Raw genomic sequence first — 20359 nt, 5'->3', positions numbered from 1 at the left:
GTCCTTGAATTTATTTTGTGTCTAGAAATCACTGGAAATGTTTGAACATCATGGTACTGAATTTTAGATGTTATCCATTAAAAATGTGGGCTGCTACCAATGTCATCAAATCAAAACCAGAATTCCCCATTGAAATCAATGCAATGGCAACTCCTTGGTACAACCTAAGACTTTGGAATTTAAAAGAAAACTCAAAGCTACATAAAATTTGGATGAATGAATACCGAGCGTCATTTCTACTCAGTCTGCCAGGGACTGCCTGAAAATTGTTTTAAATTAGGGGCTTTGAATACAGCTTTTATCCATGCTCTACACAGCTACGTGCCAACCCAGATGTAAGTAGGTCACTGTGCATGTAGATGTTGACATTTGCAGGGATCTTCCGCTGGATCTTGCTGCCACACAGCATATTAAGTGTAAAAACAGATTTGCACTTGCATCCATGGTAACAGCAGCCATTAAAACAGAACATTCAGCAGCACACCTTTTTCCAGGGTAAGTGGCAGTGAAGCAAACACGTTTTCCTCAGCAGTAAGGGCTGTGCCTCGCTGGCAGCAGCCGTGACAAACACAGGGGGTGCCTCCAGAGGGCCATTCTGCAGGCCAGCCTCAGCTGCCGTGGGGCAGGTCAGTGGGCTGCTAGGCTGGTACCTAGCACACAACGTGATGTGAAAGTAACCACAGTCAGTGGCATAGACAGAAGGAAAATCATAGTGTGTAGGAAGCTAAGTCAGTTCATGGGGGCTGTAATCTTGTGATCTATGAAGTTGTCTTGTGGTTGGGATCCCATTGCCCTGAATGATCGTATGTTGGAGAGGCAATTTTGTGGATAACCCAGAAAGGCTTACAGGTCAGTGCTGGGGGGTTCAATGCACCATGAATTTCAGGTGCTTACAGTTCTCTTAGGATTGAAGCTGTACTTTAATTTTAGGTGTGTTTTGGGAGAATTCAAATTTTTTAACCAAACTGAAAAGGATGGTCTCAATAATCAAAGCTGTGGTATAAAGGAGAGACTGTAGTAGGAGAAATAACTCATGGGGTAAAGCAGGTGGCACCACTAGGGATGGCACTCTGTAGTACATGAGGAGATGGGGTGTGATGGTGTTTGGACATTGGGAACTCGCCAGAATTTCTTCTAGAAGTTAGACTGCACAGTAAGGTAGGCTTCCCACAGTTCATCTTGACCATAAATCAGTTTTCTGTGAATAAGAAGTAAAAAAGTAGTTGGATTATAAGCCTTAACCTAGAAGATGCACCGGGAAGTTTTAAATAATTTTGAGAAAAGTTTGGTAAATGAATGAACTGTTCATACAAGTCAATACTTGTGGCATATGATCAATCTGCTCATCTCAGTGGTACCAAATAGCTGATGATGAAGTCTGAAACTGTGTTAACTTTTAATTCCTATCACTAAATTAATGAAAATCTGAAAAAAAGAAGCTTGTAGACAGGAAGCATTGAAATTGGAAGTCCTGAAGCAAATCTTACAGAGTTATTGCCCAGAGTTATTTATCAAAAAGGGCTGCATGGATGTCTTGTAGAAAACAAACTCTAGTAGCAAATTATTTAAAGAGGTTTAGTGGGGATGGCATGATAAACTACAAGGGCAAAAATGAAACTGGTGCAGTATTAACATTTCATGTTAATATTAAAATGTTAGATCAATGAGCATGGTAAAAAGTGAGAAATATTTTTTTTAAATTATGCCATTCAGGCCACTAAAAGTTTGTGTTGAGATTAAAACCTGCCCATTCTGGAGGCAGATAGAGGAGTATGGCATTAACCTGAATTGGCCCTGTATTTAACTAGTTGTTTGCCCCATTTCCTTTGGAGTTATTACAGACTTTTTCCTAATTACACAAATGCCATTCTGATCATATTTATAATTACACTTTTTCAAAATAAAATATGTCAACGGAGTCACGACCTCAATCATCCCCAGCCATCCAATGGTAAGAAGATGTCATGATTGAATCTATCTTGAAAGCACGACAAAACACAAAGCAGGTGCAATAGCTTCTGTCCTGGCCAAATGCTTGCAGATGAGTGAAAGCAGCATCTGGCCATGCCCTCCTCCTTCAGATGAGAACAGAGGGGATCTACACGGAAGTGCATCTTTCTTTTTATAGAGGGAGAGATGAGAGATATCATGGGGATGATATCCTGGGATATGGCAGATGTCTCACTGAGGCAGCAGGATTTATTCTCCAGCTTTAGTTTCCATTTCCTTTCCCTGACAGCAGTGCACAGCTGTGCCTGCACTTGCCACTCTGAACTCATTCCTCCCCTCTGCCCTTTTGCTGCTATTTGCATCTCCCGTGGCTCAAAGGCTTCAGCCCTTCTCAGGTACCTACCGTCATTTCCCAATTACGCTTTGCCAAGTTCAATTTCCTTTCTTCAATTTCACTAAAAAAAAAAAAAAAAATCATCCATCTGCTGCCTAGGGACATTAATGTAACAGCAGATACATGTTCTCCTGGCAGCCAGGCTATCCTCTAGTACAGCAGTTCATTAATTAGAATCAGACATGTAATACCCCTGAATCCCTAACACATGGCCCTTGTAACAATAATAATAATCATCATCTGCTAGTGGTGTCACAATTCAGCCTGGTGTGTTTTCCCTCCCTCTGAGGGAGCACAGCTTTGCTCAGACTTCCTGGGCACAGTGTTTCCAGCCCATTGTTGAAGCCATCAGTACTCTGAAGGTCAAGTCGCACAGGAGCCAGCAAGTGGTGTAAGAGTTTGTTCTTCTGATTTATGCCTGATGACTTGTTTTCCAGCTAACCCGCTTCAAAGCACTAATACAGTCAATCAGAAATCTTAGGGGGCTATTTTCAGGGCAATAAAAAGGATAAAATTTCAAGAAGTTGAAGATGCCATGGAGCTGTTCCCAAAACATGTTTTTTTTGGAGTGAGGGGAAGCTGCTTTTTTAAGGTAGGTTCAGGGGTCACTTCAGAGTACCTACACTAAAAGCTTGATAGTAAGGTTTTCATATTCTTTCTCCTTCACCAGCTTCTGTAAACTGTGAGAGGAGCAGGTGGGACCAACTCCTCATCCAAGGCAGAGTAACAGTTTAGAGCAGAGCGCCTTACCTCGAGTGTGTGGGCTTGAAATTAAAACCCACGCACTTGAAGAGAACAGGAAGTTATAAAGTGAGTTTTCTTTTTCAAGCACTGACTTTCTACGAAGACGAGCCTCACATAATTCTGCTCTGGCATTCCATCTCTCACTTCCTCTCTTTTGGGCCTTCACCTTCCACACCATTGTGTTTTGAGCATCTTCTGTACTCCACAGACCGTAAACCCGAGGAAATGTAGGGACAGTGGCGATGCTCTGGATCAAGAGAAGGGAGAGCATCAAACAGCATTGACTGCCTTGTAAAATATTTTTCCAGATGCCAGCTGAATTCACATCTTTCATTTATTATCTTACCTCATCAAAAGAAAATAATTGAATGAGTTTATATATGAATAAAAATCAAGTATGTTCCTTAAAGAATTTATAAAGGAACTGGGCAGGTACACAGGGAGAGATGGAGGGGACAATACCTGTGCCAGCTCTGCTCCATTGAAACCTAATGAACAGCATAAATTTGACAGTTGTAGTGTAAAGCCTTCACAGAGTTGTCTTAGGAAGGTATATACTGCTTTTCAAATAAAATGTTATCCGAATTAAAACTTCAATATATCTGTCTGTGACCACTTGGCCATAAAAATGATTACTCTGTAATTCCCAGAATCTTAAGCCTATTTAAATTATTGACAGCAGTATTAATTAAATCTTTCAAACATTGTGGAAAGAGTAGCCTGGGCAAATGAGCTTAAATGGTTGAAAACTACAATAACAATTAATTATGTCAGGCCAATCAATCACCATTTATTTCTCAGTCAATAAAAACTACTGTTAATGGCTGATTAAGCTCAATTAAGGTTTGATGGAAGCACTAGTTTTTAAACTGAAGATAAATTATTGTATCATTTACTAGCAGGATCAAAAATATATCATGGCTTATTTTTTCAATATAAATCACCTCTCAAAACATATATATTTTGAAAATAAGATTCAATGTCCTTGGTTTTCTTAGCTGGCTGGGCAATCTGGGCTTTTATTAAAGACTTTTTCCCTTGCTGGATTAAATGGAGAAAAACTTGAATCATAAACCCTCGTGGTTCTTTTACATCTGTTTAGCTAATACCCAGTTTAAATGCTTCTGATATCCAGGCTAATCCCTGGGGGAGTGGAAAGAAATAATACTTTTTCTTAATTTAGAGAGGACTACTATCCTCTGTAGACCTACTTGCTTTGTTATTTGTGGAAATCTGACCATCAGGTTGCCTTTGGGTTGGTAGAGGGGCTTTGCCTGGAGGAATCACAGTGCTGAAAAGATGTTACATGACATTTTATCCATCCATTAATGTTCCCATCCTAGCTTCTAGGCTCACTTATTGCTGCTATCAGTTTCCCACCTCCCAAATTAAACAGAGATAAATGAGGCTTTTAGGGTGCTGGCCATGTTAAAATTCTGTTGCATCTTAGTTTTTGGCACTGAGTGACTCTGATGTGTAAGGTATCAGTGAGCACATGATATGTGTAATGATGCTGTTGAAATTTGTTAAATCACTTACTATTTCACCAAAGTTATGTTTTCTTTCAATATTAACTGATTTTTTCTTTTTGTTTATTTAGTGGTTCAAGGCCTGTGGTAAAGCAAAGTTTTCCTTTTGCACTGACTCTTTTTATAGGCCCAGAATAGAAGTCATTCTTTGAGAGATACACAAATTACAACTGTTAGAAGGACTTTTCCAGAAGACATTAAATACCACAGCCAAAATGCAGTTTCTGTGCCTGAATTCCACACTTTGCAGGTCAGCTGCACCTCTTGCATTCTCCTCTGGCCTCAGTGTCCTTGAGGGTACCCAACACCAGCGCTGATGGTGTCTCTGCCTTCCAACACAGGATTTGTGTTTTACAGACTTGTGTTTTAGCACGACTAGCACGATGTATAAAATAGATGCACAACTTGTGCAAATTGTTCTTTTCATCCTCTCTTTCACACAGAAAGGGATGGGATTGCCCATTTCCTTTAAAAGCAGGCCACCTAGTGCTTGCAGAGGTTCAGCACAGAGAGATGCCCACTGCCAGCACGTTGCTTTGCTCCCTCCCTCATTTGCACTCCCTTCAAACCATGGAGCTGCTCGCCTACTTTTCCAAACACACTGTACCACCATGAAACTTAAAACAACAGAAACTTTAGGCTCTTGATTTCAAGGCCTGTTTCCTGTCTGCCTCTCTGCTGCTTGCTTTGCTCCAGCACTGGGTTTTGTCAGACCCCTCTGCCAACCAGCATTAATGCCCTAATATGGCCAAGGAGCATCGAGGAACGTGACAATGTGGTTGGGATCAGCTGGATTTATGGAGTAAGCCAAGGGTAGAAGGATCTAGCACCACGAGTGGCCCAGTGAGGAGGCAGAACTGGGAGAACACAGGAAAGACAAAAGAGAAAGAGAGAACAATATTTCACCACTATCAGCAAGCTGGCAGAATCTGCATCCTCAGGTTGACCAGAGAAAAAGAGAATTAAGGTAGAAACACTGAAAGCTTCTCATCCTCCAGAGTGACACCAGGGCGCTGTAAGAGGAAAACAATGTGCCCCGGTCCTTTATATGGACTATTAAAAATGATGAGCCAGTGTTAGCCATACTGGAATGTGACATCTCCAAAAAAGCAGGAAGGCACAGCCTGGAATGGTGTTACTAATTCTGTAGCTGTATGACTAGACATGTAGCCAGTGTCCCAGGAAGATACTTTATCCCAGCGTTTTGCTGGAGCTTCCTTTCCTCCTCCCAGTGAGACAAGGAGAAGACCCAGACACCTGCTGTTACTAATGGTCCTTCCTGTGGCACTTCTTATAGAATGTCTAAATTCTGGTGAAGGCAAATCCTGTCTGAATTTTGCTTTGGATAAACTGGATAAATCTCTCTGTGATAGGTGAGTTTGGGGTGTTTTGTGCATGTGTAAGAAGTGTAAATACTGAGCTACACAGCCCTGGATATTGTCTAGCACAGCTAAATTCAGTCCTGCATGGCTGCCAATGTATTTGGCAATATTCTCCTTTTATTGTAGGGCTTTAGTCTTTTAATTAAAATGAAAAATCAGTAATTTTTCATTCTAACCTGTTTTTAAAGATGTGTAGAGCTCTTATTTTTATTAAAAATGAAGAAAAAAGCTGGAGGATCAATCTTTATCACTAACAAGAACATTTCTGGGAAAGTATGTCTTAGACTGAAAAGCTTGAGACAATTATTAAATGACAGAAGTTATAAATAAATGTTTTCTATATTTGGTCTGCATTGGATAGTGGGCACTTTCATACATCTTTTGTTAACTACAGCCAAGAATACAGGCTGGACTGTTGGATCTGGGATGGAAATCCTGACATTTCTATAGTGGTAGGAAATTTAATAGAAGAGTTCTAAGCAAACTTCTTTCAAAACAAACAAAAAAAAAAAGCTGCAATCTTGCTCCTTGGTGCTTTGTCCTGTTGGCAGAACTTCACTTTTGACTTAGAATCATTTCACATTAGCTCTGTATCATCCTGACAAGTCTTCTTCACCTGCAGTGTGCATCATTATCTTCCCTGAATAGAACTGGAGAACACTCACACTAAAAAGCCTCAGCAGAACACTTTGTTTTAATGAATATAATGCATTTTCTCTAGCACCATTGTATTTTTCATATAAAACACTCAAATACACCATATAGCTATGCTGTTGCAATTTATTATTCATATCATAATTATAGATATTAATTTCAAATTTTCAAATATCTTAAAACTCATCACCTATAAAATTGTAATTAAGTTTACTTGGAAATCCAGCCTGATAATCAATCATCAATATCAATCAGGTTTCTGCAATCTCACCAAATGAATTTACATTAAAAAATATTATCTTCCCCTGGCACACCTGAGACAGAAGGGGACCAAAAAAACCATCCTTGAATTAAAAACAAGCCAAAAGGCAGGAAGCTATAATTTGTACTCTGGATCCTGGCACATTTCTCATTTCATATACCAGCTATCAGGAGTGGCCTTGTGTGTTCTAAACCATCCCTCATAAAAAACCCCAAACTTCTATTTTTGTGATAGGGAAAAATGAGCCCTAAAGCTGCAAAGCTGCAAAAGGCTCCTCCTCCCGGGATCATGAAGGAGGCAGGAGGAGAAAGGCTGCCTTCGAGCAAACCTGCCTTGCCAGAGCCTGAGGGAAGCGAGATGGGAAAACAAAACATTGGATTGCTTCCCAGCAGGAGTCACAGGCAAAGTCCTCCGCGATTCTTCTGAAACCCTGGAGTTCTTCCCCACACAGATCCTTCATATCCATCAGCTCCCAGCCACAAAAACTCCTTTTGATGGCCTGAAAAATGAACACATTTTGCCAGTGATTAAGCAAATCAGATCAATGTAACTTCATTTTCTGGTACAAAAATAGCAAATCTGGGCTTGTAGGGAAATGGAAATCCATTTCCACTTTTCTCCTTTGGTATAATGTGTTTTAAAGGGTATATTACTAAAGAATCCATCATCATGTTATTGTAACTTACCATGAGTGGCTTTATTATACTCATACAGAATTGTGTGGTTCAACATTTATGACTATCACAGACCTTTTAGCATAAAGAGATATAAATATTTTCAGTGCTTCACCCACTAATTTCTTTCTTGTATCCCACACTCATTGCCCCTTGGGAACTGAAAATCAGAGTTGATCAATCCTTGTGTAACTTTTAGTTGCAGGAAATTTTTCAATAAACCTTTTGACTGCAATCTCTCAAGATAACCAACTTGCAGGACAAGTCTCAACACTTCCATGTATTCAAAGCTGATGAAATTTAAAGCTACTGGCAATTCTGGAAACTTTTTGGCAGACAAGGAAAAAAAATTATACTATTACAACCCAGCTTTCAGGATCAAATTCTGATTTATCTATACCACATCTGTTTTATTATGTAATGCATGACCCAGGCAGTTATCTGAAAGCAAATATTAATTCTTGTTTTCCATTAAGTTATAGGCAGAACAATGTCTTATCAGCTGTAAATGATGACACATTGTTGAAGATCAAACAATTTGATTTTAAAACACTTTTATTGTGTTTTCAAATATTCCTAATGCGGTTTCTTGCTACTGAGCAGAGGCACTGGATTAGTCCCCTTTTGACTGATGAAAAAGATTTTTACTTTATATACTAAAATAGATATTTATATTATGCTTTTATATATATATACATCCACAGCTTTAAAGCATAAGTGACCACAAAGAAGATACTTTCCTTTCAACAAAGTTAAAAATTAACTTCCTTAATTAGAAGAATAACTAATACTTCAATGGTACATGTCCAAAATGTTGGACCATGGACTGTGGCTCAACATTATTAGGTCCAAAATACCCAGTAAAATACAATGTTACCAGGATGTGTAATTTTAAGCTACACTTCAACTTGAAAAACTCAATTTACTGTCACAATCAAGTGAGCTTCAATTTAAAAGCAGTTTAAAAATTAAATCTAAATGGTTCCCAGTTGGGCGTGTAAATATAACATTTCTGAGCTGAGAAATGTACCTGGGAAAATGAAATGACTTCAGTGAAGGTAGCTCAGAAACAGAAACTCAGACATCTTAAAGTGGGAGGGAAGACCCCCACAGCATTTCTTTCAGATATTTCTGTTCTGTGTTTCATTTTGGCCAACATTTTGTGTCTTCAAACAGTAATTTACAAAGAAGTCCTGGGAAAGGATTGTACAGTGACTTTTGCACAATGGCAACGCCCCATTATAAAAATTCCCTCTCTCTGATTTGAGGTTTTCAGGATCCTTTGTATTACAGCAATATTTTATACAACCATGTGAATGGAGGGAGGAATGAGGCACTTCTAGCTTGTTTTAGGTGATGGTTTCCTTGTCACTCCTAGTTTTTCCTTTTTTTTTTTTTTATTTTGAGGGAGAGAGAACTGAAAACAAAGTTTGGGAGAAGCTATCAATGCTCCTATTTTGCTGAAAGGTTCATCCAAGACACGTAAGGACTTGGTAGTTTCCAGTCAATATTTTGATGGAAAAAGACAATAACACTATAATTAAAGTGTGCTCATGTTTAAAGAGCATTTCTATTATAGATGGAATCAGAAGGGAAATTAAATAATCTCTGATTATGTGGCAACACTGAGGAAATTGAGAATCAGAATTTAAGAGAATCAGAATTTAATGGCACACAGCAGTAGTTATTCATGTGTGGAATATAAACAAGACAGGCCGAATGGTCATATTGAGACTGACTTAAACCTTAAACATATGCTCAAGTTATTTCATCTGAGATGAAGACCACGTTTCAGGATATATTGCAGCAGCACACAGCAAACTGTGTAAGAACTCCAGCAGAAAGAAGGAGAAAGCACATCATAAACATGACACTGAACTATTTTCATTGTGGGAAAATATTCCCTATAAAATGATTTCCAGTTCAAGAATAAACTCTGTAAAACCAGTAATAAACTGGGCCATGCTTAGAAAATATAAAGGTCAATGAAAACAGACATTGAATTAATTTGGAATCCAGATGCTGTAGCATCTCCACAGTAGTTGAATTCGAGAGAGAAAATGAATCACATTTGTTTACATGTGGAAGGCACAAGATTTGAAATGTGTCTCAGTAAAGCATCTGGTTTTCCTCTAATTTCACAGCAGGAATATTAGAGACTACTTACATAGATGAAGTTGCAGAAAATTTAATTACCACTGAACATTTACAAGGAAATTCATTGTTCCCTGGAGTTACCACACTTGTGCTACGGATGGTATAGGACATCTCTGGGCTTTAAAGAGGAGGTATAGGCAGCAACTGTAAGGAAACAAGGAATGTGCATAGTGTGTACAATGTCTGCAGATCTAAGGAATTATAACATTTATTCTATAATAGAAATTATCTAAACATTTGAAAAAATCATTTGGAAAAAAACTTTTATGATGATGCCAAAACCGTGAACTACAGGAGGGCAAAGATGTAGGGTTTTTTTTACAAACTGATCTGATATCTTTCCAGAAATACATCAAAAGGGAAAAATAACTGGAGGATTACAAGAATCCTGCAACAATGTTTAGGTTTAGTGTTACATTGAGCAAACAGCTCAGTTCTGACAGAGAAGGGTGCTCTGCATATTGCTGGTGACTTCCACATCACCAACTTCCCAATAGAGATCAGTATCATTTCCCTAGTTCAGAAGATGTTTTTGCCTCGTTATTGCATTTTGGCAAGTTTATCTTAAAACTTTGCAAATCTGGGCTGAAGACAAGAAGACAGTTTGTTATCTGATAGCAGACAAGTGTTTATTCCAATCTCACACTGCACTGCCTGCAGTAACTGTATAACTCTTGCTAGCAGGGCATACCCAGGCAGATGCCATGAGGCACTGCTGGCACGCAAGGTTATTTGAATGACAATCATAAAACTAGCAATGAAGGACACTCTGAAAACCCCCTCATGGGCTTGGGTATCATCATCAATCTCAAAGAAAATTATTGGATTTAATCTGCTCATACAAGCAATAGATATGTGCCTAAGTTACAAGACAAAAGCTGAAGAAAGAAACATATAAGCAACAAAATCTAGAGTGGAGCTACATCCTCTCCTGACAGGTGTCAATTATTGAGAGGGTGTTTGGCCATCTTCTAATTGAACAGATTGGCACTGGAAATTCTGGATTGCCCTGGTTCCATCAAAACTTTCTACAGAAGCTGTAGCCATGATCTGGCTGTGGCTGCTGGCCAAGCTGGCTCCTTACCACAGTTCAGCTGACTGGTTATACAGCTCCCTGGCATCAGGCCCACTGCTCAGTTGGTTTCTTGGCTTCCCAGGATTGTCAGCTGGCAAAGAAATAGATTGTTCCATTTTTGCCAGAAAGGCTGCAGAGCCAACATGTTTTGTTCCAGCACTCAATGAAACAAAATATTGACAAGCTGGAATTTCCTGTAGAATAAAAATTTCACTTCCCAGCCAGCTCCAATTATTATTGTATGGTCTTGTGTAACACAGTGACGGCGTTTATCACATCCTCTAATAAACACAATGCACAGAAAGGATGTGAATTCAGGGACCTTTCCAAAGCTTTGGATAATAATCTCATAGCATCTGCAAGCATCTCTATGGAGTACAATGCATCTTTTGATAAGGTTAGCGTGTGATGCTTTCCATTCTGCAATAAAAGGCCTCCTAGGCTGGCTCTCAGAACTCTTCTGTCAGCAGGACATGACTGGCCAGTTCAGAACAGAACTGTGGATGACATCCTTTATGCATATTGTTTTGGAAACTTACATACATTATAGATCAAACTCCAGGGAAAGAGGAACCACTAATAACTGCAACAGAGTTACATATATTAAGTTTATTGGGTTTTCACTGTTGAAAAAGTAATGAGTTAAAATACCCACAAGCATGCAAATAAAAATGACTCCTCAAACATGTCACTGGAAACAATGGATTTGAGAAGGATTTGGTGAAGAGAAACCAAAATATGCCGTTACATTATACCATAATTCCATAAACCCAACCCTTTCTGGAGACAAACACCATGGCCAGCCCAGGTTTATGACAAGATGACTCACAGAATTACCCACTGAGACGCAGAGTTCCAGTTTTGGAGGCGTGTCAGGGGTGTCAGGAGTGTTTTCAAGGAGACACTGAACAGGCACTAAATGGCAAAGCAAGTCAATGCCTGGGTGTGCACTGGCAGCACAACAAGACCATTTAAGCTGTGTCTGCTCTCAGCTGTGTCTGTGCTGTCCCCAGTGCCACGCTGACACATTTATTATGTTGGTGAACTGGATCAGCAAAACGGAAGGAAAGCAGGTTGTTCTCCGGTCCTCTCAGTTCAATCTCATTTATCGCTTGATTTCACAAATGCTCACGCTGGCACAGGCCAGAAGCAGCGCAGACACAGGAGCAGGGAGCTGGGCTGCAGAGCTGAAGGGCATGTTACAAACAGATAAGCCTCTAGAAGTCATTCATGAAATTATTACATTGCGAGCTGCGAGTTTTAGATTTTTATTATGAGGTGGTGGGGAGGGAAGCAGGAGGGTGGAATATTTTCAAGCACGGCAGATCCTTCCCAGCTTGCTGCAAGGGCATCAAGGGAAAAAAAAGGCTTACACAGGTTTTAAGACTGGAAGAATATGCTCCTCCTGTTAAAGGCATGAATAATACTATAAATTACTTATCTGTCCTTGTGAAGGCAATCCTTATTATAGTAAGTGTAGCTTGAAGGATATAATTTCAGGTCTGGCCTGACCTTAATAAAGCTTTAGTAATACAGGAACATTTTCCAGAGGTAATATCATCAAAAAACCCCAACAAAACAACACTGACACAATCATGCAACTGTGTAGTTTTCATGTACTGAGGGGGAAAATATAAGTAAGTGACTAGTAAAAATATGGACAAAAGAAAAGTCAAACAAAGCCACAGACTATTTCTTCAACATCTTCCATAGATCTTCAACACATTTTATAGAACTGGCATTCAATACCTGAGAGACATGACATATAACTCACGCTGAGACAGCCTCTGAATAAGTTGTTCCAAGCCAGTGATCCTGAAATACCAAACGTAATAGACAGGTGCAGCCAGTGAGTCAGGATAGCACCAGGGACATGACAGTAGTTTTGACAAAAATATTCTAAAGATGCCAATTCCTCATACCAAATGAACAGGCAGAAAACATCTGAGATGCTGATTCCCTTCATGGGGTCTGATCCTGACCCCCACATGTGGAGTGGTGTTCCAGCCTGGACTAGACCCATCCCTGTCCCCACAGGTGTCGGATGCCCCAGGGCTGGGGCTGTCCTGAACGTGCCCTCCTCCCAGGCTGGGCTCAGTGTACCAGAGCCCAGAGACCAACATTTTATTTCTTCATAATTTATATTAATTTTAAGAAGTGTTGGCTGACCAGGCAAGTTTCCTGTGCTTTACCATAGGCAATATTTAAATCAATTGTAAAAAAAAATAGTTTAAAAAATCATTTTTTCAAAGCTATCCCCATTTTTATTATTGTATAAAAAAAGAACATTCTTATTTTTGTAAACAACAATGGCATGCCATGGGTTATGTTTCATAGTTTCCTGATGAGGGTAAACTTTGATTTTTCTCAAGGTTTTGGCAGGGAGCCATAGGAACTCATTAGTCTGAACAGTCTAAGGGGAATCCCAAAACAAAGGGAATAAAAGGCCTGAATTTATTTTTAAAGCATGCTTTTTCATGTTTACATTGCTTCCATAGCTATTTTGTTTTGTAATTTTTTACTTAATGTTGATAAGTAAAAAACAATGAAATATAAAAACAACAAATCCGTCTTACAGAATTTTTATCTTTCTTGAAAACTAAGACATGCATTTAATGATGGAGTTGGTCTAAAGGAGATATTTTGTTGTTAAGCTGAAGATGAACAAACTGTTAAAATGTCTTTATTCAAAACACTGTGTATTTCCAAATCAGGCTGGTCTCAATGGGGACTGAAATGATGACTATCTTGAGTTATATTTGAGGCTATTATTCATTTACTCTTCTCCACCCCATAGAGACCTGCAGGCCCTGGGAGTACATGGAACATTATATCCCACTTGTGGCATAGTGAGACATAGTCTAGAACAAATCTTCTGTTTCTTATACCTGTGTAGTCTTTGCGTGGCTTTGTTGCACAGCTTAGTAGTTTTTAGGGTAAATGAAAATGTAGTTCAGGTACTGTCACAGGGCTTGCAAGGGTTGCAGGATGAAGAGAGAGACGAGAATGTTGACCTCATGTTCAGAAGGCTTTATTTATTATTTTATTATATATATTACATTATAACTACACTAAAAAGAAATAGAAGGAAAGTTCTCAGAAGGCTAGCTAAGCTAAGAATAGAAAAGGAATGAATAACAAAGTTCTGTGTCCCAGCAGAAAGCGAGAACAGCTCTGCCGTGAGTGGTCAGTAAATCCAAACATCCACACGAGACCAATCACGGATCCACCTGTTGCATTCCACAGCAGCAGATAACCATTGTTTACACTTTGTTGCTGAAACTTCTCAGCTTCAGCAGGAAAAATCCTAACGAAAGGATTTTAATGAAAAGATGTCTGTGACAAGGTACCTTGTGACAAGGTTGGCAAAAGTGAATATGGACCCCCTTTGAAGTGTCTAAAATGATTGTAGAACTCAAACAGCCCTTCAGGAAAGACTAAAGAGAAATAAAAGCCACAGCTTAAGTAAAAACAGCAGGTAGGCAGAAGCAGGAATTATCATGAAGAGTAAGGGAGAGCCAGTAGCAAAAAAATTCTCATATATTTTTAATAGGTCTTAGGTGGTGGAATAAAAGTGCAAATTATGAAGGGGCTAGGGCAGTTTCTCTCTGTCTTTGTCTCTGTAAAATGGTGCAGGTTGGAGCTTGAAACCATCCAGCACTGAAAAAGCTACAAGGGCAGCATTCTTTGGGTTTTTTTTCCTCCCTAACCCCTTCCCTAGTATACGAAGTTTGGGATTTTTATTTATTTATTTATTTATGAATGTATTTATTTATTTATTTTCTGAACGTAGCTTTGGCGACTCTTTCTTTCCTGCGTTGCAGAAGCTGCTGCGGGCAGACGCGGGCCCGTCTCCACCGGCGGAGCTCCGGTTCTGTGGTTCCTCGCCGAGCTTCCCCCTCACATGCCGGCTCTGAGGAAGGCCTGTCCCGGATTCTTCCCGGATTGCCGGAGCCTCTCCTTTGAGGGGGAACAGAGCTCTCAGCCCACACAGCTCAGACGAGCCATTGTGCACTGCCCAACACAGCTCCTCGCCGTGTCCCTGCTGCCAGGTCTGTGCCCGGACAAGCTGCTGCTGCTGCTGCTGGAAGGGCGTTTTATGCTGGCAAACTACACCAGATTACAGCTTCCATCCAAATGAAAGGAAATCCCCCAACAGCGACTACACCTACACACACAGCAGACAACACACAGCGACTACACCACACACACACAACTCATGAGGAGGTGAAAATGAACTATCTGGTGGCTAAATGCACACCTGACGCCCTGAGGAATCCGGCAGCGCTGAATATAGGAAGGCAGTGTGGAAGGAAGGAGGACACGGGATTTTCAAACAGGATCTCAAAGCTTTGTCTGCGCCTCGTGCGACTAAACCCAGGCTGCCGCCTCCAGCCCAGGCCCCGCGCTGAGGCCGCCGGCCGGCCGTGAGAGGCGGCCCCGAGCAAGCGGGCGGCAGCCGCCAGCCCCGACGGAGCAGGCAGGAGCAGCCCGGCCCCTGGCAGGCGCACGGCTCCCGCGGGCTTTGCAACGGCCGTGCCCGCGCCCGGGCACTCCCGCGGGAAGGGGCTGGGACAGGGCAGCAGCCGGGACAGGGACACGGACAGGGACAGGGATCGCAGGGCCCCCCCTGGGGGCGTGGCCGACACGGGCCCCGCGCGCGCCCGCCGCCGCCTCGGCTGTTTCCGGGGCGGCCGCCGCTTTCCCGCCAATGGGAGCGCGCGGCGGCGGCGGCGGCGGCTGCGGGGGCGGGGCTGGGCGGGAAGCGTCGCGAGAGCGGGGGCGGGGCGGAGCAGGGCGGGGCAGGAGGGGGCGGGGCCCGCGGCGGCCGGGGCGGGGGCGGCGGCGCCGGTCGGGCGCTGTGGGGCCGCTGCGCAGCGGGGCCATGGCCGCGGGCGGCGGGCGCTGAGGAGGCGGCGGCGGTCACAGCCACAGCCACAGGTACGGAGCGCCCGCTCTTCTTCCCACCCCTGCAGCCGCTCGCCCGCGGGCCGCCCTGCTGGGGAGCGCGGGCGCAGGGCGGGGCGCCGCCGGCGGCCTGTCACTCGGGGCTCGCTGCCACAGGTCGCCCGGGGCTCCCGGGGAAGCGCATCCTGCGCCGCCCTTCCCGAGGAAGGATCCCCTGGGGCAGCGCAGCTGCCGCGGGCCCCACCGGCCACCTGGAGCGGGCCGGGGCGAGGCCGGGGCCGCCTGGACGGCAGCGCGGGGTGACGCGAGGGGCGCAGGGGGGAGCGCGGCGCCTCCGCTCCAGGAGCGAGCCCGCGGGGTCCGCGATAGCACGGCCCTCGGTGCGCCCCTGGGCCGGGTCCGTCCGTCCGCATCTCCGGTGGGCACTGACTGACTGACTCGTGCGGGTGCAGCCGGAGGGGCGCACGGAGGCTCCGGGAGTTTGCGTTCCCACCTGCCTTGTTGGGGTTGTGGTCGGTACGCACGGGTTAAGTGAGTTCAGCCTGTTGTGAACATTTCGCTGTAGAAGTGTCTCCTCTCCCTCCCTCCCTCCCGCCGCATGTCCTCCTCCCTGTTCCTCTTCTCCCTCAAGGGAGGAGGAACAAGGAGCGTTCCTCCTTTGCTTTCTTGGCTCTTTTGAGGGGCTATCTTTGGCTCTCTTATTACAACCGAAGTACTTTTCTCTGGTTTCCAAAAGAAATCCTATATGCAAAAGGGGAAAAAAAAGGGTGAACTGTAGATCCGAACTGTATTTAAAGATACAGCCTTCTCCTCTCTGATGTATTGCCAGAGTGAGATAGGGAGGGAAATAATCCCACTTACATTGTCTCTGGAAAAGATCAGTGATACTGAAATAAATGGTAACAATGCTCGAAATTTATCCTGGTTACACTTGGAAGAGTCTTACATGGCTTCATGTTTGTGAGATTATTTCAGAATCATACAGTTAGACTTTAGTGGTAGATACCACCTACATTTAATTAATCCTTGAGAACTAAACAAGGTATTCTCTGGTGAAATTTTCTCTAGGTGGGAATAAGTTTTCTTGAGAAAGTGCTGTAGCTTAGAAAATAATAGCCCCACTTGGTGTGGTTCTGTTATGTACAAAATACACAACTGACTGAAGTACAGAAACTTAAAGTTGATTGCATAAGCCACAGAATCCAGACCAGTGGATATCCCTAGCACATCAAGTAACATTTTTTTCCTGGGAAGTGTTTGACAGTGGAGACCCGGGAGTGGGGGAAAGCTCTGGGTGATGACTAGCTAGTAGTGATCTAGGAGAAGAAAATGATTGAGTCTTTTGAAATTGCTGCTTCTGTGTGACAGAAATACAATGAAAGAGAATTAAAACCAAGCAAGAAAAAGAGGCCCCAGCCTGTCATTATTGTTTACCATAAATGATGTATTTTGCTCACTTTTGATGTGTTTTGCTCCTGTGGGTGGCTGTGGTTAAAACAACTTGTGTTTCATACCTGGACTTTTTCAAGACTGCTGACCTGTCTTGAAAAATAAATCATTAGAAATGAGAAATAGAGGACAATCCATTAGACTATTCTGCCTGTGTTGTCATTGTAGTCTTGCTTAATTTGATTTTTAGTAGCAATTGTTTAAGGTTGTAATTGTTAAGGTAAGGTTATAAATACACATGCAGGAAAACTAGGGAATCAGTCCCAACCAATATGGATTTAGAAAAGGAAGGTTCTGCTTGTCCAGTCTGATCTTCTATGACAAAGTATCCCACTTAGATGAGGGAAAGGCTGTGGATGGTGTCTGTCTTGACTTCAGTAAAGAGTTTGACACCATCTCCCACAGCATCCTGCTAGGAAACCTGGCTGCTCATGGCATGGATAAAAAGTTTATCCACTCTTCTGTGAGTGAAAAGCTGGCTGGATGTCTGGGCCCAGGGAGTGGTGGTGAATGGAGCTGAACCCTGCTGGAGGCTGGGCACTAGTGGTGTCCCCAGGGGTCTGTTCTGGGGCAGGTCCTGTTCAACATCTTTACTGATGATCTGGACGTGGGGATTGGGTGCACCCTCAGTAAACTTGGTGGCAGTACCAAGTTGGATGGGAGTGTTGATGTGATTGAGAGTAGGAGGGCTCCACATGGAGACCTGGACAGGCTGGAGCAGTGGGCTGAGGTCGGTGTATGGGGTTCGGCAAGGCTGAGTGCTGGGTTTGCGCTTGGCTCACAGCAACCCCACTCCGTGCTGCAGGCTGGGGGAAGAGTGGCTGTAAAGCTGTGTGGTAGAAAGGGGCTTGAGTGTTCTGGTTGCCAGTAGCTGAACCTGAGCCAGGGTGTGCCCAGGGGGCCAAGAAGGGCGGTGGCACCTGGCCTGTGTCAGCAGCAGTGGCCAGCAGGAGCAGGGCAGGGATTGTGCCCCTGTACTCAGCGCTGGTGCAGCCGCACCTTGCATCCTGTGTTTGGCTTTGGGCCCCTCAGTTCCAAAAGGACTTTGAGGCATTGGAGCACATCTAGAGAAGGGCAGCTTGTGGAAGGTGTAGAACACATCTTATGTGGAGTGTCTCAGGGTGCCTGGCCTGGAAAAGAGGAGGCATGGGGGAAATCTCATCACTCTCTGTAACCACCTGAAACAAGGGTGTAGAGTGGTGGGGGCCAGACTCTTCTGCCATGCCTGCAGTGAGAGGACCAGAGGGAATGGGTGGTTGGACTAGATAATCATGCAGGCCTCTTCCAACCTTGATGATTTTGTGATTCTAAGAGAGTATTTTCTTAAGGATTTTTAAATTTCATATTTTGAATGAATCATTCAAAGCTCAGTGTTTCACTAAACCTGGCTTTTGCAAATCATCATCAGAGTTCTCTAGGCTGACTCAGGTCCGTGTGCTGAAGACAAAAAAGAATAGTACTTTTTCTTTAAAAGAAAGATGTCTGTTTTTGCTCTAGTACTACTAAAACCACCTCATTTTTAAAACATAATATAGATTTACTATTGGCTAGAACCTTTTATTTGAAATTTAATTTTAATAATGCCATATTACATATATTTTAAATTTATTCAAATTTGTCATAACCTGTGTGTGTTTAACATAGGTGTGCACGTCCACATATGCCTCTGTAACAATTTAAGAGATTTACTCAGCACATTTACAGAAAAAAGATAATGTGTTTTTTTTCTGCCCGCTAAGGTTTGTCAATACACATTGACTTAAAGTAAATTTAGGCGTGGGATAGACTTACACAAAGAGATGAAATCCATGGCAAATTTCCTGTTGGATTCTCTTAAGCTGATTATTTAATTTTGCTCCTTACATATATTCAAACATGCATATGGAAAAGTTAGCTAAATGCTTGTTACATGCTCTGATGGGAAGAGTGTTCTTCAGCGCATCTCTGGAAAACTGGGCTTATACATTTGTAGAGTTCTTTGGGCTAGAAGGGTTCTTTAAAGCCCATCTTGTCCAATTACCCTGCAAAGAGCAGGGACATCTACAGCTGGATCAGGTTGCTCAGAGCTCTGCCCAGCCTGACCTTGAATGTCTCCAGGGATGGGGCGCCAACAACCTCTGGACAGCTTGTGTCAGTGGCTCACCACCTTCATTGCAGAAGATTTCTTGTATCTAACCTAAACCTACCCTCTTCTACTTTAAAGCCATTCCTCCTTGTTCTGTTACAACAGGTGCTGCTGAAAAGTTCACCCTTGTCATTCTTATAAGTCTCTTTTAAACATTGAAAGGCTTCTGTAAGGTCTTCCCAGAGCTTTCTCTAGGCTGAACTACTCCCACTCTTCCGTCCTGTCTTCATAGCAGAGATGCTCCATCCCTGTGATTGTTTTTGTGACCCTGCTTTGGACCTGCTCCAGGTGGTCCATGTGTTTCCTGTGCTGAGGACCCCAGAGCTGGATGCAGCACTGCAGGTGGGGTTTCACCAGAGCAGAGCATCCCCCTGCTTGCTGGCTCCTCCTGCAGCCCAGAGTGTGGCTGGCTTTTTGGGTTGCACTCACACATCGCCGGGTCATGTCCATCTTCTCGTGCACCACCACCCCCAAGTCATTCTTCCCAGGGCTGTTCTTAATCAGTTCATTCTACAGCTTGTATTGACACTGGCAATTTTCCCAGCCCAGGTACAGGACCTTGAGTGTTGTCTTGTTGAACTTGGTGAATTTCATATGGATCCACTGGTTGAGCTTATCCACGTCCTTCTGGATAATATCCCATCCCCCAGGCATGTCAGCCACACCACTCAGCTTGGTGTTCTCTGCAAGTTTGCTGAGGGTGCCCTTGATTCACGTGGTCTGTGGCATTAATGAAGGTACTAAATAACACTGGTCCTGCTGTGAGCTGCTGCAGGACACCTCTTGGCACCAGGGTCCATCTGGACACTCAATGGTTGACTACTCTCTTCTGGATGGGTCCATCCAACCAGCTTCTTATCCTCTGAACATTCCACCCATCAAATCCATATCTCTCCTATTGGGAGAGGAGGATGGAGGATTGTGTCAAAAGCCTTATGGATGTCCAGATAGAGGACATCTGTAGCTTGTTCCTTGTCCCCATCATAGAAGGCCACCAGGCTGGTCAGGCAGGACTTGCCCTTGGTGACACTGTGCTGGCTGTCCTGAATCACCTCC

The 20359-nt window shown here is 43.1% G+C and overlaps 1 protein-coding gene across 8 annotated transcripts in view; it reads left to right on the top strand.

Annotated features, from left to right (window-relative positions):
* The first annotated feature begins 5463 nt into the window (after positions 1–5463).
* The window catches only part of AKAP11 (A-kinase anchoring protein 11), a 50929-nt gene continuing 36033 nt past the window's right edge, over positions 5464–20359 (top strand). For 7 of the 8 annotated variants that reach the window (XM_063149357.1, XM_063149362.1, XM_063149360.1 and 4 more), the window contains exons 1-2: positions 5464–5990; positions 14646–14873. In XM_063149357.1, the coding sequence (XP_063005427.1) occupies positions 14726–14873 (148 nt within the window). In that variant the 5' untranslated portion in view covers positions 5464–5990; positions 14646–14725. Of the gene's footprint in view, positions 5991–14645; positions 14874–15682; positions 15763–20359 lie in introns of those variants that run through there. The other variant, XM_063149363.1, reaches the window with a different exon arrangement.

Source organism: Melospiza melodia, chromosome 2 (assembly GCF_035770615.1).
Source record: "Melospiza melodia melodia isolate bMelMel2 chromosome 2, bMelMel2.pri, whole genome shotgun sequence".
Lineage (NCBI taxonomy): Eukaryota > Metazoa > Chordata > Aves > Passeriformes > Passerellidae > Melospiza > Melospiza melodia.
Note: the sequence above shows the minus strand (reverse complement) of the source record. Positions and strands in the feature narration are given on the sequence as shown.